The 27937-nt window shown below is 47.7% G+C and overlaps 1 protein-coding gene across 1 annotated transcript; it reads left to right on the forward strand.

Moving 5' to 3' along the window:
• Nucleotides 1-26: 26 nt before the first annotated feature.
• Nucleotides 27-27937, forward strand: LOC120838951. The gene is made up of 3 exons (XM_040209105.3): nucleotides 27-93; nucleotides 6532-8201; nucleotides 27875-27937. The coding sequence occupies exons 1-3, from the start codon at nucleotides 27-29 to the stop codon at nucleotides 27935-27937; spliced, it is 1800 nt and encodes a 599-aa protein (XP_040065039.3).

The raw sequence follows: 27937 nt of genomic DNA on the forward strand, positions 1-27937 counted from the left end.
TTGGCACTTCCAGCTCCTCGGGTCGGATGAGCTCACCCTCAACAGTGACCTCCACGTTTAAATTCTTCGACGGCGAGCTCCGATTGACCCCGGGTAGGGCCGCCGCGGACTCAAGCCTGATTCACATGGTGCGATTTTCTCCTGCGAAATCGGTGAAGCGATGAACCGCACATCCGAAATTCCGCGTTTCCTTTCACATTGATTAAGAACATATGCGATTTTTCGCACTTGCGAAGCACATGGTTGGAACCCTTGAATTCGTTTGGCGATACTAATTTCGATATTTAACAAAATTATTAAATTTTCAGATTTATTTATTAGCTTCTGGTAAAAAGTACGCCGTATACTTATATTTAGGGCCGATTCAGACGTTTGAATCGACTGCATTCGCATCAACGAAAACGACGAAAACAACGAGTACGACGAACGCGACAAGGACACCGGGAGAGTCACAGCTCATAACTGCTTGAGCAAGCTAGTTGTTGCGTTGCTTGGCATGTCGCACAAGGCGAACAGTTGTCCCGGTGGCTTCGTCACGTGAACGATGTTCCATATTGAAAGATGGCAAGTAGCAGCGCGTCTTGACTTTCATAGAGCATAATGGCCGCTGATGACGACGAGTTCAGACTGCTCTGTAAAAAGGAATACCTACTTCTGCGGAAAAGAAACTCCTGCTCCTAGACGGCAGCCCGCGGTGATGGCGGGTCAGGCCGTGCTGGCAAAACAGAGCCAAAGAATCGGAGTTTTACTCATTGGTAAGTCGACTTGTGCTTTTCTGCGAGCAGGTTTCTGGAATACTTTTTCTCTGCAGACCCTTTTTATGCTGCACAGCGACCCGGAGCAGTTTCGAAGATATTACCGGATAATGCGGAACGCCTTTGAAAGACTCCACACTCGCCTGGAAACAAAGCTTACGAAGCAATATGTCGTCAGAGAGCCCATTCCGTCGCGGGTGCGGCTTGCTATCACTTTGAGGTAAAATGGTATTCTCTTTAAACTTCACTGTTTAGAGTAAATACGAGGTGCAATTAAACTGGTTTATATGGCGAACTCATTACTAGTTTCTCGGCTTCCAGACATTGCTGTACACAGCAATGTTTTGTTTTTATTCAGGTACCTGGCATCGGCAACGTCAATGCAGGATCTTGCACTGCAATTCAAGGTTGGAGTGTCAACAGGGGCATCCATCGTGCATGAGAGATGTCCGCATATATGGAAGGTTCTTCGCCCAAAACACATGAAGGTAAGCAAAGAAATCTGATTTCGTTTTTGGTAACTTGTGGAAAAGAGGACGGTTTCACATGGAGCGATTTTAGTTGCGATTTCGCAGTTGCGACGGCGCTGTTGCGGCAAACAGGCAGGTTCAATGCGATTATGAAATAATCGGAGCTGCGTCAATTGTCAAACATCTTTCGAGACGTCACCAGCGCCGCTGCGACGGTACGAAAAGACAGCCAATAAAAACGCGCCTCATCCAAAACCAACCGTATCCTTAGTGTCGCATGCATGCTGTGAAACAGTCGCTGGCGTCTCGTAATGAAAAAACACTTGAAAATGGAGGTGGTATTCCGGTCGTGTGGTATTCACTGGGGGCCATAGCTTGCGCCGGTTGCTGTTGAGAGCACGTGCTGTTAGTGAATTTGCACAACGCTTCTGCAACGTATATTTCACACCGTCAAGATTGCTTATCTTTGCCAGCCGTACGTAGCAGTTCTTTTTGAGCTCCAGCTGCGAACAATGCGCGCCAATACGGCGTCCACTAAATACCGCCTTTAAAGATGTAGATCATGACGAACAACAAGACTCACAGTGGTGGTCTTGGGAAATTGATGAATTCAAGTCCCCCCCCCCCCCCTGCCCCGGTGTACTCTGTCTACACACTACCAAACCACGTAATCATCCAGAATTCTAAATCAGGGGGTGTTGCAATTATTCGGGGGGGGGGGGGGGGGCTGTTGGGAGGGGGTGGCCTTAGGTCTAGATGCATTGGTCAAGAAATTCTGAGGGGTGTCGCCCCCAACCTGGAGATAAATAAGGGGGTGTTAGAAGGGGCTGGCTTTAGGTTTATATACATTGCTTAAGACATCCTCGGGGGGGGGGGGGGGGGGGGGGCGTCACACCCCACCTGGAGATAATTATGGGAGTCGGGTGTACAAATCACTGCAGCTAACTCGTCCTTTGCAGCTGCTCCTAACTATTCGCAGCCGAAATATCTAAATGAATCATGCTGAAAGCTGTACTGTCAAAAATGGTTTCTCAAAAAGTTTACACAACAGAGAGCCATTGATTTATGATTCTAGGGACGAACTTAGGAAGAGAGGCCTGCAGACCTGAGGATGTTGAGGGCCCCAATGCTATTACTGCGCCACCTTCGAAAGACGGGGTCACACATTACGCATCCTACGAATACAGTTTGCAGACAAATAGTAATTTGAGGCACCGCAGCATCCCTGCTTTTTTATGTCGCACGGCAACCAATGAAAGGAGCAGCCTGTCACGCGGCTTATGAAACACAGATGCGTCAGTGATTCGCGTTCGATCGATGTCTGCAGACTGTTTTTTGTCTTTTGTATAAGCAGTCTGACACCGGCCTGACTTGGGCATAATATGATAGCTTACAAAAGTTAGTGGTGTGTGCCTGGAGCTGGGCTAGTTGGCTAAACATGCTTCTGAAAGTTTCAGCTGAACGTAGAAAAAAAGGAGCGAGGGAGAAAAAAAGACAGACACACAGCTTTTCAGATCCAGTTACAAAATTATTCGCAATTGTTAAGCGTCAACAAGTATTTCTCATATTTGAGGATGCATTTATTACCAGTATTACTATAGGTAAAGATTACATGAACGGCTTTTAAATAACAACGTAAAACCATGTGTGAACTTTGTGCCGTACTTCTAGCTCCCATCAAGAATCACAGACCAAGGGAAATTGCCAAGGGCTTTGAGACAGGGCGGAATTTTCCTCATTGTGTGGGGAACGTTGACGGAAAACACGGACATATCGAAGCCCCTGCCGATTCTTGAAGCCTGTACTATATTTACAAGGTGCTGTATATGGGTCTACAAATTTACTTTAACATATATCACGTTTTGCATGAGCGCATGAAGTGACGTAACATTCGGCTTTTCAGTTTAACCTACTCTGTAGTGCTGATGGCCGTCGTGGACAGCAAGTCGAGGTTTATGGCCACAGACGCTGGAGCGTGTGGCCACCAAAGTGATGGTGGCGTCTTCAAGGCATCAAGGATAGGACAGTGCCTCAGTCAAGCTGCCTTGAATTGTCCACCACCAAATCTGCTGCCATCTTCCCATGTTATCGCCGCGTCCGTCTCCGTTGGAGACGAGGCATTTCAACTGAGGTCGGACTTTCTGAGGCCCTGTCCTGGCTGATACCTCAGCGATTATCTAAAAATATTCAACTATCGACTGTGTAGAGCGAGGTAACCTTTAGAATTGTTGCACTTGCATTATAATAACAAAAATCACAGTGTTGTCTTTGTCCCATTTCCAGAAGGTGCATCCAGAACGCATTCGAAATTTTGGCTACTAGATTTTGCATCTTCCGCAGGCCAATCGACCTCCTCCCAGACCACGCCACTGGAGTCGTCCACGCAGCTTGTGTACTGCACAACTACCTACAAGACGACAAGTTGCACATGCTAAATGCCAATGCTGATTGAAGTCGACCACTTCGGCAACATCGTTGATGGCCAGTGGCGCAAGGAGGTCTCTCAACAGACAAACGCGTTGCTCCACCTACCGAGGCTGAGATCGCGGCACGTCGACCAATCTGTCCGAAAATGCAACATAGTGGCCACCGCAGTGAGAGACCTGTACCGCAGGTACTTGGTAAAGGAAGCTGCAGTGTCATGGCAAAGGAACCGCGCTGGACTGAAATCCTAAGTAGTGTCAGCGGTATGGTGACAAATCACGAAGTTTTCAAGTTTTTGTGTGTGAGGATCTTCTGACCTATTTCCGGTGGAACTGAGGCCACCATTACAACAATATTCTGCCGCTGCGAGTTCGCAACTTTTGAACGGGCGCTCTGGTGAGAGACGGCTTCCGTGTGAGGCCCACTAGGACTTTGAACAGAGAAAGTGAAACATTTGTATTGTACCAAGACCGGTGCTACTGGAGGGGGATGAAATTAGGGACTCTACCTGTTCATGTACGCTATTAATGTGCTTAACTAGGGGTGGACGTAATTTATACTCTGCCGCCCGTGGAGGAGTGACACAGTCCTCTGAGATCCTTGGTTGGATAAGTGGGACGAGTATTTTCAGTGCACGTTCTGCAAGATCCTGAGCTGAGGCGCAGTCCTTAAAGGGAAGCCGGAACACTTCTTAAAAAAAAAATGAGATAGAGCTTGATTCTAGCGTAATTTTATACCGTGGATATGAATATCGCGTTCGTTTTCCCCGAAGATGTAACTTAACGCGAGAAAACACGAAAAACACCCGACCCGTCGTGGCGTCATAAGAGGGCCTTTCGGCCGCAAAGCTCGTGTCACTCGAGGGCCGCGCACGCAATCTCTAGCTTGTCGGGTGTATTCCCCCGTACTGGCACAAGTGTTGACATCTTTTTATGCCCTTCTTAAAAAAAAAAAAATAGCAAGAGTACGCGTGCATAGCTGTGGTGGACGCTGCTGGAAGGAAGATTCCGAGAACTCGTTTTATGGCGACACGCTCCTGGAAGGAGGGCCTTCGGTGGTACTCTGAAAATGATTTTCTGCAGCCTCCATGCCCCAAATTATAAAAGAAATAATTTCGATATTCGAGATCCTGGAGGTGAAATGAAGCCGACTTAAGTGTGTTTCCTCAAATACAAAACCGCTTCAGCTTCCTTTTAACTTGGTGTGTGAGAGTTATTTGAGTAGTCTCCGGAAGTATGTGCATTTAGGTGGTTCAGGTAAACCTGCAACGTGCTGGAGGTAGTGTAGTGTTGAGAGGGAGTGTGTTTGTACACGCCGAAGAAGCATAGCATCTGCCCTCTGTGCAGTGTGGGGTGGGCTGTAGAGGGTTATGTGGTTACGACGAAACTATAACAGAAGGCACGGCGAGTTTCCTTCTCGTCGTGCCTTGCGTTGTAGCTTCCGGGTCACGTAGGGGTCGATTTCGTCTGCCCATTGACAAGGGGTACTCGGATCGTCGGTGGCGTGCGTAGATGAGTGGGCGGCCTTTCAACACCGGCGCACAATGCAAATATTTGCCTTTTGGCGCCGGTGCACCCCATGACTCCAGCAACGTGTTATGTTCCTCTTTATTCATATTTGATGTCTGCCAAAAAGGTGAGCCTGTACTTGATTTTTTTTTCTTTTGTAATTGCATCTTTTTTGTCTTTTGTTAGTTGTTATCTTTCAACATTTAAAGCCAGCAATAAAAAATTGATTTCTGAATCACCCCTGCATCATGTCATCTCTCTAGTTCATTTCCACCCCGGACCTGTTGCCTGCAAATCAGTCAATTTTTTTGTAGAAAATTGGTTGTGGTCTTTGCCCCTTTTACGGACAAACTGGCGGACACTTTTTGTGGCAGGTATAGCCCAAAGTAGATCGACAGAGTACTGGCTGATTCCCCACAGGGTAAGGTGCCATTTTACTGTTTTCGTTGGACCTACGCTGCCCAATCGGGTCTTTACCAAACACAAAATTCGTTTTATCGGCCGACTTTTATGAAATGAACGACACGCTGGACGTGCAAAACACATTCTGTACTTCCTCAGTGTAGGTCAGCATGAACAAGCTAACGTAAATATTAAGCTTTTTTTTTAATTCAAAACAATATTAGCGATTGCGAACATGACAAAAACACTGACGATAAAGGAAACGACATAAATAAAAAAAACCACAGGTTTTCAGATGCAAAAAAAGGCCAAAACAATCATGTTGGTGAAATAATCGCAAACTATGCACAAAACCAAATTGTCACAAGATTTCTATGACAAATGTCACGCGTGGCACGTGTGACATTTGTGTAGGGGATTCATTGAATAGTAGAAAGACCCTTTCTTGAAATCTGTTTGGGGATCTGACACGAAGGTCTGTCCAGAAACAGAGAATCGCTGATCGGCACTGTTGTGTTCTGCTATTTCTCTTTACTTCTTCTTCTATGTATTGCCCTACCTATCTCACTTTAAGAATCCTATCCTCTTTCTCTTCTTCTTTTCTATGATATAAAAGCAGTTCATCACGAGGCACCGGACGAGATGGTCGTTCCTTCATAGCGGTACGCTTGCTGCTGAATTCTACATTATGGCGACGAGGATCTACGTGAGTTCTGCGCTGGACTGGGCTTCAGTGAGGACATGCGGGGAATGCTGATCGCCGAATGGGCAATTTCTTGCGTGTCCCGGCAAAACCTTCCCCAGAACTGATCCAGCAACAAGATGGCGACTACATCGAACGGCATCACCGAGTGCTGAGAAGTCATCTTGGAGCAGTCATGGCCTCGGGCGGCAAGCTACCCCCAGAGTTCTTAGTCAAGCTGGGACCTCCGCCCATTCCATGGGAGCGATGGATCAAGATGTTTGAGCGTTATTTGCTGGCAACTGGCGCTCAAGAGTTTGGTGCAGAACGCCGTCGGGCAATGCTGCTCAACTGTCTCGGAGAGGCCGGCCAGCAGATTTACGACGCTCTACCAACGCCTGAGCCTGCTGTTGAGGAAGCGCTAGCACCGCTGGCAGCAGCAGGTGGCGAACAAGTTGTGGGAGCTCCCCTTGATGTCTACGAGGAAACAGTTAAGTTACTGGAGGCTGAATTTACACAGCCAGTCAATGTGACGCTCCAGGAGCTCCAGTTTCATCTACGAAGACAGAAAGAAGGCGAATCCCTTCGCGATTTTCTGTCGGCTCTACGGACGTTAGCCGCCAACGCTAATTTTGGAAGCCGTACTCAAGACCGTATCCGGAAACAGTTAATGATTGGAGTGGCTTCAACTGAAATTCAGGAACGGATGGTCCTCGATGCAGCTCTCCCGTTCGACGTTGTTATGCATACCGTCATGAACCTGGAAAGATCACGTCGAGAGGTTCGAGAGTGGGCTGGCGTCACTGCTCCGAGCGAGCAGACCTGTCAAGTGACGCACTCATCAGACTCGTCAGCCTCGAGACAACCCAGGGAGAGACAGTCCGGGCGACGTGAAGGGCATGCTTCCAGAACGTCATTCAAGCAGCCTGCCCGTCAGCATAGTTCTTCACAACGGATATGCTATGAGACATCGCCGCCACCTCCACGGAGGTCATCATCCCAGAGGGTTGCGAGACAACGTCCTGCCTCGAGAGACGCGTGTGCGACCTGCGGGGGAAGCGGCCGAGATCCGTTCTCCAGCCATCAGCAACCACGACCTGGACAGTCGTCGGACCGCCGACAGGACCCCGCGGCACAGTCAATTCGCTCAAGGCCAGGCTGGCAAGGGCGGCAGCATTCAAGGCGACATGACAATTTTCGCCACACACGTACTTGTGCCAACTGCGGACATGGTCCTCATCGATGCCAGAGCTACGACACCTGCCCCGCAAGAAACCTTTATTGCTACAACTGTGGTCGCAGGGGTCACCTTGGCCGCGTATGCAGAAGCATACGTCGGGACTACCAGCGCTCGCGATACAAGCAAGTGGAGCAGGTGCTCTCAGATTATGATGACTACGACGACGACGATGATTCTGAGATCGTATGCCACATAACAGAATCATCAACTAAAAAAGTCTTGATTACCGCCAAAGTCTTTGGAACGCCGATACAGTTCCTGCTCGACACCGGGTCATCCGTCTCAATAATGGACAAAGCCACGTTCATGCAATGGTTTGCGCGAGATGCACTCGTCATACCACCACCGGTGACGCTACTGAATTATTCGCGCCAGCCCATTAATATCATGGGAGCCTTCAAGGCAATGGTGGTATTCAAGCAGCGTCGCTCGCAAGTACTATTCTACATTGCAGACCAAGGCACATCATTGTTAGGCATGGACGCCGTCGTGGCACTCGACATCAAAATGAGCGGAGCAACGCGGACTTGTTTCTATACTGCGACCAGTGACACCGGTGGGGCTTCTACAAGTGCGGCAGAACAACCGTCAACGTCGTCACAATTGCCTACATTGTCAGCCAAGTCGACGGTAGCAAATTCAGCCGCGACCTCTCAGCTGCACGATTCGTCAGCTGCACTGGAGGAACAGTGGACTGAACGTCTTCGGCCACCAGCAAAGGCAAGTCGGACTCTACCAACTGCCTTAGCGAAGCCTGTGTCTCCCATTCCTAGACTTCCATCATCTCTGACACACTTCGATCATCTTTTCACTCCAGGACTAGGCCGAGTCAAGGGAGTCACCTGTAAGATAAAGGTCCGTTCCTCTGTCACTCCTGTTAAACATCGTATGAGACGTATTCCTCAAGCTGCTCGACAACAAGTTTCTGACGAGATTAAACGTCTTGAGGAAGCTGGAGTAATCGAACGCATTAATGCCTCGGAATGGGTGTCACCGATAGTAGTCGTCCAGAAGAAGGACGGCAGTATCCGCATGTGTGTTGACCTTCGTGAAGCGAACAAAGCGGTCGTAATCGACAGCTACCCGCTTCCACACATTGAAGAGTTTCTCAACGCCCTACATGGAGCGCAGCGTTTTTCCAAATTAGATCTCGCTGCCGCATACCATCAAGTCCCGTTACACCCGGATAGTCGGGATTTGACAGCGTTTATTACGCATGAAGGACTGTTTCGCTTTAAGCGAGTGTGTTTTGGATTAGCCTCAGCGCCAGCCACATTTCAGCAGATGATGGCGAAGATATTACAGGGCTGCAAAGGAGTGCTTTTCTACCTCGATGATGTGGTTGTCTACGGTAAGAACCAGCAGGAGCACCTGGAACGCCTGAAAGAAGTGCTCGTGCGCATATCTGAGGCTGGTATGAAACTCAACAACAAATGCGTGTTTGACGTAGGAGAAATTTCGTTCTTGGGGCACAAAGTTAGTGCTGCGGGGATTTCACCCCTTCAAAACAAAGTCGACGCTATTCGTGCGGCACCCATTCCCACGGGCCTAAAGCAGTTGCGGTCATTCCTAGGAATGGTTGAATATTATTCACGCTTTATACCGCGCCTGGCTTCTGAAGTGGAACCGCTTCGAACGTACTTGAGGAAGGACACCCCGTTCATCTGGGACCAGGCAGCAGATCGAAGTTTCAATCGGGTGAAAACGCTGCTGTCCTCTGCAAGAACGTTAAAGATGTTTGACCCAGAGCTGCCTATCATCGTAGCTACGGATGCTTCAGCTTATGGAATTGGAGCAGTGTTGCAGCAGCTTCACGGACAAGACATTCACCCAATTGCTTTCGCATCACGAACGCTGACTGCCACAGAAAGGAAGTACTCTTCGGGTGAACGAGAGGCCCTTGCGTGTCTGTGGGCCTGTGAAAAATGGCACACATATCTCTGGGGTCGCCAATTCACTCTGCGCACAGACCATCAAGCTCTCGTCGCTCTTTTGGCCACAAGAGGGACCGGACATCGCCCACTCCGGATCACTCGGTGGTCGACCCGGTTGCTGAACTATAACTTTCAAGTACAGTACCAGCGTGGCGCAGAGAATCAAGTAGCTGACGCTCTCTCCAGACTTCCGGTACCGGAAGATGAGGGAGGGACAGCATTTGACGAGCAGATTGTGTCTTTCACCGCTCTGAACGACGAATGCATATCAAAAGCTCAACTCCAACAGGAAACGGCGGATGACCCCCAGCTGACTGTAGTGATGTCTTATGTCATGTCGGAATGGCCACCATTTAGGGCGTTGTCTTCCGACGAAGCCATCTTCCACGCCACTAAAGAGACACTCTCTGTACACGACGGTCTCCTGCTGCGCGGGGAACAGTTCGTCGTTCCTACCAGTATGAGAAATGCTCTCATCGGCCGAGCACACGAGGGCCACCCTGGCATCGTCAGGACGCAGACTCGCCTTCGCGAACTATATTGGTGGCCCCGCATGAATGCGGAGGTGAAAATGGCAGTCCAAGCCTGCGGTGTTTGTAGCTCGGCTGACAAGAGTGCAAAGACATCGCCAACACCTTTGCAACCCGTGCCCTTGCCAGAGCGACCATGGTCAAAGCTCGGCAGCGACATCGTTGGCCCATTTGAAGCTTCGCCACCAGCGTATCGGTACTGCATCACGCTCGTGGATTATTTTTCAAAGTGGCCTGAAGTCCATTTTTGCTCCAACGTCACGACAAGCACGGTGACCGGTTTCCTGAAGCTCGTCTTTTCTCGGGAAGGATACCCCGACACCATTGTGTCTGAAAATGGACCTCAATTTTCTTCTGCAGAATTCGAGAGCTTCCTGGCTAAGCGAGGTATTAACCATCACCTGGTCTCTGTGTATTATCCACAAGCGAACGGGCAAGTAGAACGATTTAATCGTACCTTCAAGTCGTTCTTACAGTGTGCTGCACTAGAGAAGCGTCCAATCCACTCTGCCGTTCTGGATTACTTGTGCGTGTATCGTTGTACGCCGCACGCAACGACAGAACTGTCTCCTGCGGTTCTGCTACATGGACGCAAGCCACGCAACCGGCTTCACATCATTGGCCTTTCTCCATCGCAGTTCTTGAAGAACCCATTTGAGGAGCTGCAGCGTCTGCGGTGCCGAGTGCAGCGGGGACAAGAGCACAGCAAGCGCTACACAGACAGACGGCGAGCTGCCAAAGTTCCGACATTCCAGGTCGGCGGATGGGTGCGCGTCAGGAAGCCAGGAAAGGTGAAGAAGGGAGACCAAGCTTTTGGTCCGGCAATGAAAATTGTGGAGCGTGTCGGTCGATGGACCTTCAAGCTTCAGGACGGTCGGATCTGGAACGCCTCCAAGCTTACAGCGGCAACGGCTCCACCTGGCCCAGATAACGTTGAGAAGTCGTCGCAAGCAACGACACAGTCTTTTGAGCGCCTTCGTACACAGGGAATTCTCAGAAAGACCTCTAGAAGCCAGCGTCCTCATCATGAGTGGCGGCCAAACAGATTAAAGCAGGCTACTCAGTGGCAGCAGCAGCAGCTAAGGCCACATACGCCTCCGCCTTTTCCACCTCCACGGGGACAAGATGAGGATGGAGACGAAGCGTGCCCAGGTAGTCCAACCGGTCTTTTTGACTCTCGACAGGGTACCGTGACGGTGCCACCAAGTACACACCAAAGAGTGAGGTTGCCACCGGAAATTCCCGTTCCCTCAGTGGATGCTACAATTCCCCCAGTGCCAGTTTCCGTTCCCCCAGTGGAGGAGCTTCGGCGATCGACCCGAACTCGCCGACCACCGGTTCGGTTTAGAGATCTGAGTCTCTGACCCGCGGTGACAGACGTGACAGTTGACTATATTTGTCTTGGGGCGAAGAGAAGTTTACATATTTCTTTAACGCTTATTATCCGAAGTGCAATTTATTGCTGGAATTCTGTAAATAACTTGCCGTAGTTTTGTAAATAAGTTGCTGGAATTCTGTAAATAACTTGCCGTAGTTTCGTAAATAACTTGCTGGAATTCTGTAAAAAGAAACTTTCTGACAGTGTTATTTGAGATATTGTGTACAAGAGTATGAGTGTTGAGTGCGAATGCTTTAAAAATAGCCTAGGCTAAGAGTCTGATAATGAATGCTTAACTTGAATTTCTTTTGAATTATGATTTGTGCATCTTTGCTTTGTATGTATAATATCTATGACTGGTTTTGTTATGTGCATTTTGTATAGTCGTTTTTTCTCCAAAAGGGGAGGGGGGAAAATGCTGTGTTCTGCTATTTCTCTTTCACTTCTTCTTCTATGTATTGCCCTACCTATCTCACTTTAAGAATCCTATCCTCTTTCTCTTCTTCTTTTCTAAGATATAAAAGCAGTTCATCACGAGGCACCGGACGAGATGGTCGTTCTTTCATAGCGGTACGCTTGCTGCTGAATTCTACAGGCACTTTGTAATTAAAGCCATTTTACACGCGTGTCGCTCGCGTAGCACGCGTCCAGCGCGTTTACATATCAATTAGCCATTTTCACTATACGTAAAAATGTGAAGCTCGATTTTTATCAAATGGCTTTAATAACAAGGTTCTGTTCAGCGTTTCTCAGTTTCTAGACAGACCTTCGCGTCATCTGCAAACAGATTTGAAGAAGGGATCTTTCTTCTATGCCACGAGTCCCTTACGCAAAGTGATCGAACAGAAGCGTCAATTGTTATCGCGTGCAATTTTACAAAGGAAGCAACCACAACCCTCTCGTGGTACGCAAACGCCAGTTCGTTTTAATGCCGTACTGAAGCTTACATCCCGCGGCGAAAAATATTCACTTGGAAGAAGCACATCCGCCGCCCCACCCCCGCAGCGAATTTTGAAGACGACGACGTAGGTGACGTATTCTTCGTATTTTTGATTCCCACGTTGCTATGACCACCGTGACGTCTTTCACGAGCCGCGTTTGATTGGCTGTCCGTCCCTTTCGCAAGAGCGGCCGTTCGCAAGGAAAGTTTGGCAAAATACGGAGTTGCGAATTAGTCGAATTCGCACCGCAACTGCGTTGTGCCGCAAGAACGGCATCGCAATTGCGAAATCGCAGGCAAATTCGCACCATGTGAATCAGGCATCAGTCGACTCAGTAGGCTTAGCGCGGTGAGGCGCCCGTTAGGCTTAGATGCTCCACATGCGTTGCGGATCTCGAAAAGCTGAAAAATGGCGAAGAAGTGGCCCACTTGCCCAATATTTTGTGCCTCCGTGGTCCTTGCGTACTCCACCGCTCGATTCACCGAAAATCTGGGGTGAAAACTTCGAAAAGCTACGGAAATCGACTAAAAATCGCAGAGCCCGTGTGAAATGCATCCACTCACTCGTACTTCGTCGTCGTCTCCAACAGTCTTGCAAGGATTAAGGTTGTGAAGCGCATCTAATGCCGCTGCTAGTGCAGCCAGCTCCGCTGTCGTTGACGTGGTTCCGAAGTTGAGGCGGTGTGATGCTTCGATTCCGGCATCGGGAATGACAAATGCCGCTGTAGATGTTGCAGTTGTGGGATTCGTTGACCCGTCAGTAAACAAGCGACCTTCCGACAGTGGCTGAGATAGAATTCTTCTTCGGGAAATAAGGAAGGCGTTTCTTCTACAATGTACGGCGGTTGGGCTATGAAAGGTGCCGGAGGAAAGTAATGGCTATTAGGAGGGCCAATTTGTAAATTAAATTCTTGTACACATCGACCTATCTGCGAATCAAAACGCTCTTCAATGTTAGACAGCAGTGATGTCGCAGATCGTGCTATATACATACGAGTGATATGATTCATTGCTCTTATTCTTATGTGCATAGCTACTGTTTGATCCTTGGCCTCTACGAGTGTCGCCGTATTGCCCGCGAAGCGTGGCAGTCCAAGGCACTGACGGAGGGCAACACGGTGAAAACGTTCGAGTGTGGTCATTTGATGAGCCCTGATTGTGATGAGAGGTAGGCTGTATAACATTCTTGAAAGGATAAGGCCACGATAGAGAATCAGAAGTCCCTGAGGAGGCAGTCCAGATTTCTGGCGATGGAAGTGATGGAGCAGAGTTAATAATTTAGTGCACTGCGTTAAAAGTCGTTTTATCCCGGGTCTCCATGTAACGTGGTCTATTTCCATCCCCAAGTATCGGTACGTTGAGACTCTCTGGATCGGTATTCCTTTGATGGCTGGCGTATTTGCAACTTTGCGGTTTGGATGTCGACCAGGGCGGTAACAGAGGAAGGCTGTTTTGCTTGTAGATAAAGTAAGTCTTAGTTCTTCTAGAGTAGAAGTCGTGCTGTCAAGAACTTTCTGAAGCCTTTTGCCGATGGTCCTTGACAGTCTGGATGGACCGACACACCAAATTGCCACATCATCGGCGTATATCGTCATGTGAACTGTTGTACTGGATGTTTCTGTGAAGTTTATGCATAGCGGAAGTTCTGCCATGGTAAGGTTAAACAGAAACGGGCTCAGTACACTTTCTTGGGGAACGCCTTGGGTCACCGACCGACGAGTGCTAAGACATTCGGCAGCTCTTACTGTTAGGGTGCGGCCAGTGAGGAACGCGGCGATATAGTCATATGTTCTTCCACCAATTCCGTACCGTGTAAGTTGACGCAGAATAGTATGGTGTGGCAGGGGATCGAAAGCTTTGCATATGTCCAAAAATATGCAGTAGACTGTTTGGTGAGTTGAACGTGCATTTTTAAGGCTCGAAACGAGATCAGCAATGGCGTCAAAGGTGTGCCTCCTTCGTCGGAATCCGCAGAGTTGATCTGGCAGTGCTCCTTTGTATTCAAGCAGCCACGTAAGTCTTGAAAGTACTAGTCTTTCCATTAGTTTCCCGACACAACTGGTCAGAGAAATTGGCCGGTAGGATTCAATCCGATCACCGGGTTTTCCTTGCTTTCTGATAGGAACCACTACAGAGGTGAGTCATGCTGCAGGGATTTTCGCCGTTCTCCATATGTTGTTGATAGACTCCAGTAAGGTCTCTCTATGTGGGAAAGGAAGATTTCTCATTGCTTGAAACGTTACGCCGTCCGGTCCCGGAGCGGTTCGACGGCGCGAGCGTCAGAGGGCAACATCACGTTCAGTGATGGTGAAGTCAGCGTCCATTTCTGAGCAAGGATTTGTTTTCAATGGAACTTGAGGCTTGTCCCTGTATCCCTGAGGTGGCGGAATCGGGGTGGCGGAATTGGGGCACCAGCTCTCGAGCGGCCTAGGGCTAGCGCTAATCCTGCAACGGGATGCTCGGGTTGCTTTTTATCTTTCAAGACTCTGACGATCCTCCATGCTTTCGAAATACCCGATGAGGAACCAAACGACTCACATAGTTGGTTCCACTGTAGGCGTTGGAGGCGCTTAGTATATCGGCGAAATTTGGCACCGATCTTGCGATGTTCATTTTAATCATCCAGATCATCTGTTTTTCGAGCTTGTCGCTGCGTGCGGCGTCGTGCAGCCCTTAGGTTTAGGTACATGAGGTCGGGAACAGGCCGGGTGTATGGTACTCTAATGGTCTTTGTTGACAGCTGAATGGCTCGTGCAATCATGGCTGTTGTATCTTCTGTCGTGCTGCCAGCTAGAGCAAAGTTCATGTGAGATCGGAATACATCCCAGTTGGTACCTCGAACCTCTCTGTAAGTTTTGTTTGTCTTTTTGGAAAACTTGCTGGTAATCATGATCGGTATATGATCACTGCCCAGGAATCGGCTAGCACATTCCAATTTGCCAATATATCCGGGGACAGGAACGTCAGGTCTAATACACTGTGGCCAACTCCAGGTCTGATGAACGTTTGCGCACCGTCATTAAGGGCCTCTAAATGAAATGAAGATGTTATACTGTCAAGATCAAATCCTCTTCTTGTATTTTTGCGCTCACTCCATATCTTGTTGTGGGCGTTGAAATCTCCACAGAGTATAAGATGGCCCCTGCTTCTCTGCTTTACATCGGAAAGCTCTCCGACATCCCATTTGCAATTTGGAGGGACATACACTGAAACGACTGTCAATTCCACGTTTTTGTATCTAACAGATACAGCAGCATATTCGGCACTACTCTTCGAAACTGAAGATAGGTCTACTGGCGATTGAGGAAGGCCGGCGCGAACAAAGACTGCAGAGCGTGGCTTGCAGTCCTTCCTTTTTGTAGAACTGTAATAGGCTACGTAGGGCGACAGGCGGCAGTTGGATGGATCGTTGTTAGGTTACTGAATCGCCAGTATGTCTATCCTAGTGGAGAGTAGATACCTCTGAAGATCTGAAAGGCGGGGATTTAGGCTGCAAGCGTTCCACTGTAGTATTCTTGGAATTTCGGGTTTATCGTTTGTGCGTCTCTTGAAGTTGTGACTTTGAGGAGAGGCCATCCGCTCCTAGCGGTGGAAGGGTCCTACGACGGTAGGATGCAGATGGGCGAGAGAACCCAGTGTCCCTGCTAAAACCCCTTGATAAAGGCGTCGTTTACTAGCACCGCCAACCATTGTTGTGGAAACGCGCAAAACACGTGCCACGAGCGGGTGCTCCGCCGCCATTCGCTTCCAAGGACCAGTCATTTTATCGCTGCGCCGCCATTTGCCACCAAGGGCCGCTCAAGACACGGGCCTCGTGCACTGGCGCATTTGACGTCCCTAAAGATTCTGCAGCGGGAACTCTATGGTTTGAACTAGTGCCACTAAATAAGCTACGCTTCAGAGTAGCGACACTTGGCCATTTTGTGTCTTAAAATCATGGTTGCCCTTTATCTGAAGCTTCATCTGAAACCACAGGAAACGCTTTTCCGCCCTCCACAAATGTTTAAACAGTTCGCGACAGAGCATATCAATATTACTTGACCTTCCTAACACCGGATCTAATGTTGAGGACGTCGCACTTTTGAATCATGACGATCGGCAGTTGCGTCTGCTCTGCATACGAGCCAAAATGGCGGCGCCCACAACAATGCCAGGGAACCTAGTGCCGATACTCTAAGCGCAGCTTATTTAGTGGCTCTAGTTTGAACGGACCTCGCACTCGCGCATTTCTTCACGTGCTCTGATCTGCGGTGCCACAACACACTCGGCCTACGATCCCCCTCCGCACTTGGTTAAGCCTGTGAGCTAAACCAAATGAGCTACGCTTAGAACATCGGCACTCTTCTCCCTAGGGTGACCACCCGTCCCGCGACTCGCGGGACTGTCCCGCATTGAGGGCTCGTGTCCTACGTCCCGCGAGAAATTCCGAAATCTTCAAAATGTCCCGCATTTCACACTCGTAAAATCCACTCCGCAACTCCTGGTGCTGCCGAGCAACGGGGCATGGGGAAGCGCGGAGGTCATTCGTTTGAATCAAAATGGTACGCCATCCTGTATCCAAGCATTGCAGGAAGCGACCGTCGTTCATGCAGGAGAACCGACGCGCATGCGCCATTGTGCCTCTCCCGTTAGTGGCAAAATATTGTTAAAAAAATTTTTTTCGTCAAAAGTTTAAATATTGTAATTATTTTCAAATTGCTGTGTCAATGCGAAAGGGTTGCTGTGGATTTTTTTTAGTCAAGACAGCCACACTCGCGGCGGTCAAAAAAGAAGATATAATGTTAAAAATTTGAGTAGGACCATGTTGATTAAAGTAAGCGTTGACAGGAAACCATAACCCGAAAATGATTTACTGTTGCTTATTTCCTTTTGACTTGAAGGTAAACGTTCGGCAGCCCTCTGCCTGGTTAGGAGTAGACATGAAGCGAAAAATAGGGACTCTAACCAAACATTTAATAAACATTTACCCGACGTTTCGGGACCAGTTCGGTCCCTTGCTCACGGGTGAGTGACGAAAAGAAAAGAACATGTGCCGTCTAAGTGCACATACGGATGTAGGGGGCTTTGCTCACGTCGACGTGAGCAAAGCCCCCTACATCCGTATGTGCATTTAGACGACACATGTTCTTTTCTTTTCGTCACTCACCCGTGAGCAAGGGACCGAACTGGTCCCGAAACGTCGGGTAAATGTTTATTAAATTTTTGGTTAGAGTCCCTATTTTTCGCTTCACTTCTTATTTCCTTTTGATGCATTGAGTTCTGATGCAGTGGATTTTTATGTTTTCAATTTTGACACATAAAATAACATGTTTGGAATTTAAAAAAGAAAAAATACTGGGAGTGGAAATTATTTCAGCTTAATTGCTGCGATTCAATTTGCAGGTGTATAAACAGTACAGGATAATAAATGTGTTAACAGAGCTTCGGTTCGTTGTTTGCGTGTTAATAAATTTCCACTACCCCTGCCCCGCGTGTCCCGCATTTCGCTAGCAGGAAGGTGGTCACCCTACTTCTCCCCGGTATTGTTGTGGGCGCCGCCACCTTGGTGATTAGTACAAATCAAACGCAACTGCCGATCGTCGTGATTCAAACGTGCGACTTCCTCAGCATTAGTTTCGGTGTTAGGAAGCTCATGTAATATTGCTTTGCTTTGTCGCGAACTGCTTAAACATTTGTGGAGGGCAGAAAAGTGTTTCCTGTGATTTCAGCTAAAGCTTCAGATAATAGACAATCATCATTTTAAGCGCCATGGTGTGTACGAAGCGTAGGTTATTTAGTGGCACTAGTTTAGCCCGACCGCACAGGCACAGAAAGAGAACGAACTGCTTTACCTCGCGCTCTTGGTGTCTTGGCGCTGCAAGGCCCGTTCACACATGCAGCGGAGCGCTACAAGCATAGCGCTAACCTCGCGCTAAGCACGTGCTGACGGCAGCGTTCACCAGCTTTGTATCGCACCGTCAAAACTGTTGCTCATGGTATACGATAAGTAGCTGATGGCACGTGAGGAGCGCTACATCAGCGCTTCGCTGCATGTGAGAACCGGCCTTAAGGCTGCGCTCCGAACTAAGGTAAAGCAAAGCAAATATTCATATCTTAGGGTTTCACAAGCCAAACCAACAAAAAACACTTAATCGCCACAATAAAAAAATACGAGTTTATTTTGACTAACTGGAGATCTTTTGACGTGCAACCGAAATCTGAGATTGGCCTCAGTCACATTGCGGGCCGATATTTAAACCCGACAAATATGGATTCATGGGCCAGCGCGTTGGCTCAGAGACACTGAGACATTTTAATGTATTGCGGTTTGTTTTAATATCATTGCCACTTAAGAGTCACCGAGCTGTCACCGAGCTGTTTTTTCGAACCATTCTGACAAGCATAGTTTGAATGCGAAAATGATTTTTGCAAGTGATAAAAAATTTCAAATGTTTTCGCATACGTGGCGGTATCCCAAATGGCGGAATCCCTTGCATGGTGTTCATTTCATTTGGATCGCGTCAGGCATGTGTACCGACGCACAGTAGAACTCCCGCAAATACAGCTGTGCTTCACCCACAGCCTCGCGCTTGTTGTTCTGACATCTCTGACTCGCTCACTGCGGGCATCCCGGCATCTGACACCCTGACGTCTTGAGCTTTTTCTGTCTTTCATGTGGCGTTCCAAGCGGCACACGATGGAAAATGCCCATCAAGATATTCTTTAACACGTGTCGCCATCTGTATTTTATATTAAGAAACTGCAGTTTGCCGTAACTGAATGGGAAACCTTTGAGGCCTAATAACATTCTTAACGTGTATTATATCCATATGGAAGTTCTCGACATGTAACATCGAAGGATGCTTCGTAATTTAATGTCTCGTAATTTTGATTACTTGACGTGATTCCGTTTTTATAGCGCCATAAAATATTATTAGTTTTAACTTTCTTTTTTAAACTGTACATTATCTGTGCAATTCCTTGCTTACTTTTTAATGTATTGTATCCAACCAAACGCTCACGTAAAATATCGTGGACGATGAGACGTTATAAGTCGAGAAATATTTTTTTCAATATTACAGACTATGATCTAATAAAGGCTGAATAAGTAAATAAAAACTAAAATGAATCGTAATATTGAGACATTGAAGTATTGATAAAAAACAGCTCTTTAATCTGACATTAACTTTTTAATTGTAGCGTACATAGAAACAAAGTTAAGGCCCGTTCACACGATGCATTTTTCTCGCGCATCTAGTGTCGCGACACGTGGTTTCGCGAAATGGTTGCGCCGTCGGAACAAATCCGAAAAGGACGCGCGCATCTAAAAAAAAGTTGCGCGCACACCTCGCTTCTAGAGCGAGCTTTTGCTGAAACTTTGCCGAGTCCTGTCAATCACTCTTAGGGCGCCGCCAATGGCCGCTCAGAAACGCTCTCACGTGGCCTTTGAGGGGGGAGCGAGCTGTTTGAGAAGACCACCTCACTGCCGGTGTTGTAGCCGAGCCGAATCCGAAAAAAACCGAAACCACGAATGATGGATACTGCCGGCACTTCCGCAAGCACGTCAAGCACCACTGAAGGAAAAGTGAGTAGCATATCGGAAAAAAATCGAGCGATGGACGAAGACGTCATTGGTGATGGTGATAATTCGCGTCTATTTTTAGTCGTAATTAAGAAATAAAACCTTGAGACAAGGAAACAAAAAGTGACGTACACAGTACCGTCTCAAAACCAGCACAGCGTACAGCTCTCATTTACTTCCACAAGTCTTCTTCTTTGTCAACCTCCATCCAAATTATACATATTCAACAGTAAATAAAGTAAGTGGCAGTAAATGACAATTCAACAACTAGTACATGACAATTTAAGAGTAAATTAAGTAAAACAGCTGTATGCTGTGCTGGTTTTAAGACGGTGGTATGTATGATACTTTTTGTTTCCTTGTCTTAAGGTTTTATTTCTTAATTATGATTGTTCACCAGCTCGCCTGCGTTTTGACTCTTAGAATGTGGCGCGAGATGGAGAACACGGCGCTGAATGGCTAATGGTGATGACGATGATGTTGGCTTTCAACTGAAGCGCCACTTTATGGTCAACACCCAAACTATTTTCACCAGTCTAAACGTCATCGTTGTTGCACGTGAAGCAGTACGTGTGAACGAGCACATTTCGCGAAACTTGAGTGTCGCGAAACTGTTGCGCGCCTAAAAGATGCACCGTGTGAACAGACCTTTATAAACGGTCAAAAAGCGCCAAAACGTTATGCACGGTGGGGTTGCGCCTTACCCCCCATTCACACTGGAAGCGGATCCGCGTTCGCGAAAGCGGTTGTATAAAGATCCAGTGCAATTGCACGCGCATTTGATGTCATCGTGTGCGCGTGCAATTGTACTGAATCCTTATACAACCGCGTTCGCAACCGCTTTGCGAACGCGGATCCGCTTCCAGTGTGAATGAGCCCTTAGCGCTGGATGTGTAACCGCTATAGACCTTGCCATAGACGAACGTGTGGCCGGTGCCATTTTCAGTGTTTGTGCATATGGCGCGTGCTTCGCTCACTTTCCGAAGCGACGAACATGCACGTGCTGGGCAGTGTTGCCAATTTAGCGGTTTTCCCGCTAAACTTAGCAGTTTTTGGTTCTGTTTAGCGGGATAAATTGTTGTTTTGCGGGCGGCGGGATTTTTAGCGGGTTTTATATAATCTTGGCGGTTTTTTAGAGATATAGCAGTTTTATATCGATTTGCTGTCGACTATCGTCTTCGCTGACTCTCAGTAATGTTCTGGTTTGTGAAAGTAACGCCTGTGACGTCATCAAAACATTAAGACGTCGAATATCGGAACAAGCCTCCCCGTTTTGTGCGCGCACGTTTGAACAGCATGAATGTTCTAATTTTCCTTTGACGTTTTTCTCACTGTTTCGTGAAATGGTCGCAGTGAAGTACGCTCACAAGTTTAGAAAAGACTGGCTATAAGACCCCAAACTTAAAGACTGGCTACTGGAGGTTTCTGGTGATAGCAGACGAGCCAGGTGCCGCTATTTCAAAACGGAACTGCCTGCGAAGAATGTGGATTTGGTCATGCACGCTGCAACGAAGAAGCATGTTTCGGCCGCTGCACCTTTCTCCTCTGGTAGCAGACGACTCTAGAAGTTGAACGGGTCTGACTAGTCACACACTGCTGAAGAGTCCTTTGCCATGCTCGTATGCGCTCACTCTGCAATTTGGGCTTCAGATCACCTGGGTGAACTGTGGCCGTGGCGTGACCAATTTCTAGTCAAAACAAAAGGAAGGCTTCCTTTCAGATGACATTGATATGATCTATACTGTTATTATACCTTTGTCAAGAATTAAAGCAAAAAAAAAATTAAAAAGTCGTTTTGCGCTGTGTTTTGGATTTAGCGGTTTTTTAGCGGTTTTCGGGAATCCGACTGCGGGTTTTCAATTTTTGAGTTGGCAACACTGGTGCTGGGCTGTAAAGATCGCACGCTGGACTGAGAATTTGTAAACATTGGAAAGGTCTATTGGCGACATGAGGGATCGAAATCGTCGCTGTGGTCGGCCTGCCACGATTGGCCGAATGCTGACAATGACGTCAGCAAGGGATTTTTCATCAACAAAAGTAGGAAAAATGTAAGAACTTTAATTTTGACGGTGTTGGCAGTGTTGCATTGAGACCGTTATGATTTCAGGCTTCCGCCATGCCCATTACAAACACAATCGATCTTGTTGTTCACAAGGTAATGACATCACGAAAGGTAACCGAACGAGGGCGCCACCGAAACATCTCGCCGCTAATACTGGGGAATAACTTTCTGCAGCTATGCATGGAGTGAAACGTGGAGGCCAGAGCCGTATATGTAGAGAGTTTGGCCATTCGTTGGGAAGTATAGGAGACAAATGAAGCGGCGCCATTGGCCGAAAGCGGGCTAGGCGTGTTCCAGGGCGTCTTCAGAAATTCGAATGTGACCAACCAGAAGCCGGAAATAATACCCTGGCGGTGGTCGCGAGAAACAAACCTGATAACTGCATTAAAGTAACTCTCGATGGCTGAAAATATGGTACACGTGATGTTTCAATCACACTCATCTGAAATGATGGTGGAAGAGTGCGACTAGCGGAAAGATCCGACATAATCCTTACGCCAAACACCGAGCGCCGGGATTCTGCCGTCAGAGCGGTCACACTCTGTCCGCGCAAAACAGAGTTGAGCGGCGCATTCGTTTCTTACGTCTTTCTGCATGATCATGATGAAACAACACGTACACCTTATTTTCAACCACAAAGAGTTACTACACTTCACTCTTACGCACTTATTAAAACCATATACGAACATAAACCTTCGATGATCGATCGGCTCAGAATTGTTTCTCGCTACCACCGCTAGGGGATTCTTTTCGGCTTCTGGTTGGTCAAGAGAGCATGCCAAGCCCTCTTTCCGAGTCTGCCGCACGCCCTGGCTCTGCCCGCGCCTCCCATTGACCAAACTCTCTACATATACGGCTCTGGTGGAGGCGCCCGCGCGTTAGCTCTGATCAAAGCTGTGCACGCGTGCTCTCTTCCCGCTTTGGAAATGCCACTGAAAGTTGTCCACGAGTATAGGGAGTATTCACTGGCGGACATATCGGTGTGCGCTGCTGCTGAGCGCGTGCTGACGGCGAGCTTCCGCAGTCCTTTCGGAGCGTGCATTTAGCACCATCAAGGTTGCCGGTCTTAGCAGGCTATTAATGTGAGCTCGTTCTGAGCATGCGCTCTGAACATCGCCCTAAAATATGGCGTCTGATGAATACCTCCTATAGAAGTTTCCAGCGGCAGTCTCGAACGGAGCGATTTACAGCGCGCGTCCCTGGTTTTGAGAGGGTACGTCATGTTGCCCGACTGCGCTGAGCTGTGGAGTTTCTCGTCAGTGGGCTATGGCAGCCTACGTAGGCGCACTTTCGGACGCTGGTGGAGGCCAAATTGCCGCGTTCTATTTTTTTCTTTTGTGCTCTATGGCGAATAGAATTTCTCGGGGTTTTTAAGAATGCATTGTACTATTTTTGGGAACAAAAACAAAGAAATGAAAGTGGTTTTGGTGAGTCCGTGCGCGACAAAACAAATGCAACCTGAATGTTTGTTTAATATTATGTTGATCTTTTTACGGCACCATACACTCAGCCGTGTCAATCGACAAAGGTCTTAACCGTCAAAAATATTTCACCACACAGGATAGCCGAAATGCATGGATATTCCCCGCCCACAACATGATATTCAACGAGTCTCATCAATCAACTACATATATTGTACGTACCCCACGGTGCACGTTATCCGAACAGGATTTGAGAAAGGTCCCAAATAACACAGCATGTCCAATATACAGTGTCGACGGTAGTCACTTCACGACGATCGGACGGAATTCGGCGTTCTTTGGGGCACATGTCGAAGGGAGCTGCTTTTTTGCACGGCTTCAAAGCAAATGAACGAATGTGTCTATTCCGTCCCCACACCCCGGACCCGACCCTATCAGCTATTTTTCGCGAAGACCCGGAACACAAGCCGGGAAGGCTTTTGGGAGATTACCTCAACGGAAAGAATCCTCCAAGAACGAACGCTTGACGTTCGCTCTCTTCGTTCGTTTACTGCGAAGGTCGATCAGGCTACGAGCCCTGGTATTCCTTGATTCTCATAGTGCGAGATAACACACAAAGGGTGAGCATCCTAAACAGGAAAATAAAGTAAAAACTTCCACAAAAAAAACGGCGAACTCCGAATGCACAATGCAGCTGGAAAGTCACGCTGACCGAGTTTTTACGGTTTCCGCAGCTCAGGCAGGTGGCAGAAATTTCTAGCAATTAGGGGTCGCTCGGTTCGCAAAATGGCGGCGGCCAGAGAGTACTTTTTGCAAAAGTGTATAGATTCTGGTCAAAGCCCAATGGAAAAGCCATCAAAGAAGAAGCGGACGCGTAAACCGTCTGGAAACTATCGCGGAGGCTGCTATGCTCTCTTCCTTAGGTTGCGATGGAAATGCGGCATGCGCGTATGGGGTCACTAGATCCTGGGTGACTGGCGGGTAAACCTGAGTATGAGTTCTGAGAATCACTAGAAAATGCATAATTCCAGCGCTGGTCGAAGACCTGAATGTTTACTCTTCGAGGTAATACCACGGCACAAAAATCGCAGAATATGAGCATTCTCTCGTTTATTCATTTGATTACCATCAAAGCAATAGTCGGCTACATGCTTCACTAAGCGAACAGAGAACCTTAAGCACACACCGTAGAGGGGAACTTGTAAACAGCAAGGTTCTTTCTTGTTATCTTCTTTTTCACGTGGTGCTTGGAGATTCGTCGCTAGGTAGCTGGTGGAAAGACACGCCAGAAATCTTCACCGATGTTGACGTGCAGTTCGGGTCACGACAATACAGTGTCGGGCCACGAGAAACAGACCCCTTTTAGCAGCAGGGTTAGCAGGGTGAATAGCGAGAATAGTTAAAAGTAGTAGGGTGCCAGCCCTTCTTCCTCCCCCCCCCCCCCCCCCCCCCCCCAACCACCGTTACCACCACACGCAGGAAGATGCACATGCTTTCTCTTTTGGCGGAAAAGAGAAAAAGAATCGCTTGAATCCGGTCGTGAAAAGGATACTCTAGTTGCGAGCATTGCCGCTGGGTGAAATTGCCACGTGACAATCTCGCCTAGTAGTAATATCCGAGGACTGTATGCCCTATGGCCTAACATAGCTTGTCCTTACCGTAACATAATTTCTGGTATGCTTTAATCCATCGTTTTGATATCACCACCCCCGCTGGAAATATCAAAGGTACCATATCTCGCATATTCCAGGCCTAAATGTTTTATTATTTTTGTTCCCGCATATCCGATTCGAAATCCACGTGACTAAGAACGAAAGGAAATTAAAGACATCTATAAATTTTCGCTGTACTTACGTGAGTGGCACTGGGGCGGGAGGCATTGAACGTCATAACTACGTCGGCTTCTTAACTACCATGTTGTGTTGAAAAATTGTTTAATTCGTTTTAAAGTCAGTTTTCGGGCGTTTACGAGCGGAAAGCTGGTGTTTCTAAAGGTGTATTCAAACGGCGGACAAATTTCGGGAACGATGTCCGCGGACCTATAAAATATGCGTATCACGTGGCTTCGACGTCAAAACGGACAAGTCCGCGGACTTGTGCAAGTCCAAGGACCTACGAATTAATACTGCATGGTTGCCATGAATCAAGGTGAGAACTGCGAGTCCGAGCTCGTATAGACGCTTTACACACGCGCCAAATTACAGCCGCCATGGCTGACCTTCTCTTGTCTTACCGAGATGCCGAGCAACTGAAACGGTGGTTGACGATCCTTTATAAAGGCCGATGCTTTAGAAAAGGACACAGTTGAATCTAATGTGGCAATAACCTGGCCTGCCATGGTAATGATGAAGTGAAATAAACGGAATAAGAGGAAACAAAAACTGAAGGTCACTTATGGCGGCGTCCATGCACAGCTGCTGCAAAGTGTCTATACCTTTCTCGCTGCCTTCGTTGCACGAGCTATCTGTTCAGGATTGGTATTTACCAACGCTCTCACCTCGCGCCGAGAGCCTTGGTTGCGTTTCGCTGCGTTCCAAGCTACAAGAGAACGGCCATGCAACGCACGTGACGGTCGATTCTAATCCCGCCAGCGTCTGATGAACCTGGCATTGAAGACGACAACGATGAAGGATATCAGCGATGAAGCACCGCTGTGTTTAATTGCACTCGTAGAAGAGTTTCCACAGCTTTGGTGCCTTCAAAACGACCAGTACCGCAACAACGGCATAAAATCAGAGCTCTGGAAACCAATTGCCAATGAAATGGAACGACGCTACTCCCAGTATGGGCCTTACACGGAAAGTGAGTTCATTGAAGGCAGACTAATTAGTGTCGATTTCGTGTTGTACTCGACCGCTTATTGTTGTCTGATATTTTAGGCGGAGTGAGGAGATTTTTTAAAAATAAGCGACGCATCTTCAGACGGGAGAAGGAAAAGATAATGAAAACGAAGAGCGGCCAAGCTGCGGAGTACACGTACAACGGTAGATGGAGGTTCTACCGCAGTCTTCTGTTCTTGGATCGGAGCAAACCTGTCCTTTCCCAGGAGTACAACGAATCTTACTAACATAAGGATCCCAGTGGAGTGAGTAACGTTTGGCGGGTTGACCGATTTGTTTAACTTGATTCTTTAGACCTATCGAATGAAACGTTGGCGAGCGTTCGTTGATGGAGGTCACTGAATAAATCCTATTAGCTTGGCTGACATTCGGGTTCTGGCTTTGCTCTACACGCTTCAGCATTTTGTTTCGTTCACATTCAGATTTTTGTTTTGTTCACTCGTGTTAGTCACGGTCTCTTAAAGTGCTGGTAGTATCTGGGTAAAGCTGTGAGACACTATTGTAGGGTTTGACGACCGCAGCCCGCGGGTCGGGTCCTGGCCGCAATCCAGTTTCATTCAGATTTGAGGGCCACGCAGCAGTTTTGACCTTAAATGCAGTGTACAGGGTCTTTCATTGAGTAAACCTTTTTTTTTATCATTAAATTTTGCAAGTCAGACGGCCAACCACCGGTGAGCCTTCGATGGGTCCGACCTGCGGCGTCTCTTTAAAAACGACTCTCGCTTCTCCCACAATACTACGGTGGTGACATCTACTCTTGGTCACGCAACCAATCGCCCTCCTCCCTTCACTACTAAAACTCAGCCTCCCTCTCTTTCTTTCTTTCTCTCTCCCTCAATACTCTGAACAGTAAATGGCCGACACTTGCGATATTCTGCCGTGCAAGCGGTGCTTTACATATAGTTCCTCTACAGTAACGCATTCTTATTTCTTTTACTTTTCCAGAAGACAGAATTGGCGTCTGTTATGACCGAGATGAGAAAACCCGTCGTTGGCACGACTTCCACACACACACCGCGCGGAACAACGAGTCCCGGTGTGGAAGTGTTTGGCACTCCTGTGAAGCGCACAAAGTGCGATGACGGAAAAAAGAAAGCAGATGACTGCTCCAACTCTGGGTGGAAAGAGCGCACGGTTGCTTTCACTAAAATTGACGAAAGGTTTGCAACTGAAAAAAGTGGCGACGACGCTGATAATTTCGGAAGACTAGTGGCGGGTCACTTGAGAAACCTGAACGGAACCAATTTTATTGGGTGTCAGATAGAGGTATTGGAACTAGTCAAGCGTTACCTAGACCGACAGTAAGAATAAATGTAATTCAACATACCCTATTTGAACTAAAAAATTGTTAAACTAAAATTAGCATTTCGCACTCGTAAGTAAAAGGAATACTTGAAAACAAACATACTTATTACATTCGGAACTGATGGCTGTTTTTGTTGGAGTGTGCCAGTGCATTAGATTGTGACCAATATCATTGCATGACGAAATAAAAAAGACAACATTGAAGATTTTTTGAAGTGTATTTACATAAAGTTGAACAATTAGAGCATAACACCAAAACGTTTTGGTGAACACCAATAAAGCTTTGGTGGTCAAAGTGCCAGCAGATGCATAAACGATCGTTAAGTAAAGAAAGTAGCAATATAGAAACCATGAAATGGTATTTTTGCTTCTGCACTTGTCTGCACATGCAGATAAGGTTAAATTTTGTTATTTATCCACAGATTAAGGCCCGCCTGTTCCCTCTGCCACGCGACGGCGCCTTCGTCATTAAAGTATCCCCGTAG

The sequence above is a fragment of the Ixodes scapularis genome, unplaced genomic scaffold (genome assembly GCF_016920785.2).
Source record: "Ixodes scapularis isolate PalLabHiFi unplaced genomic scaffold, ASM1692078v2 PGA_scaffold6__148_contigs__length_123643588, whole genome shotgun sequence".
Taxonomy (NCBI): domain Eukaryota; kingdom Metazoa; phylum Arthropoda; class Arachnida; order Ixodida; family Ixodidae; genus Ixodes; species Ixodes scapularis.

Excerpts from the sequence above, each read along its gene's own strand:
- LOC120838951 (XM_040209105.3), top strand. The coding sequence starts at position 27 with ATGAGCTCACCCTCAACAGTGACCTCCACGTTTAAATTCTTCGACGGC. Across the intron at positions 94-6,531 it reads CGAGCTCCGATTGACCCCGG|ATTTGCTGGCAACTGGCGCT; the intron begins GTAGGGCCGCCG and ends TGTTTGAGCGTT. Across the intron at positions 8,202-27,874 it reads GTCTTCGGCCACCAGCAAAG|ATTAAGGCCCGCCTGTTCCC; the intron begins GCAAGTCGGACT and ends ATTTATCCACAG.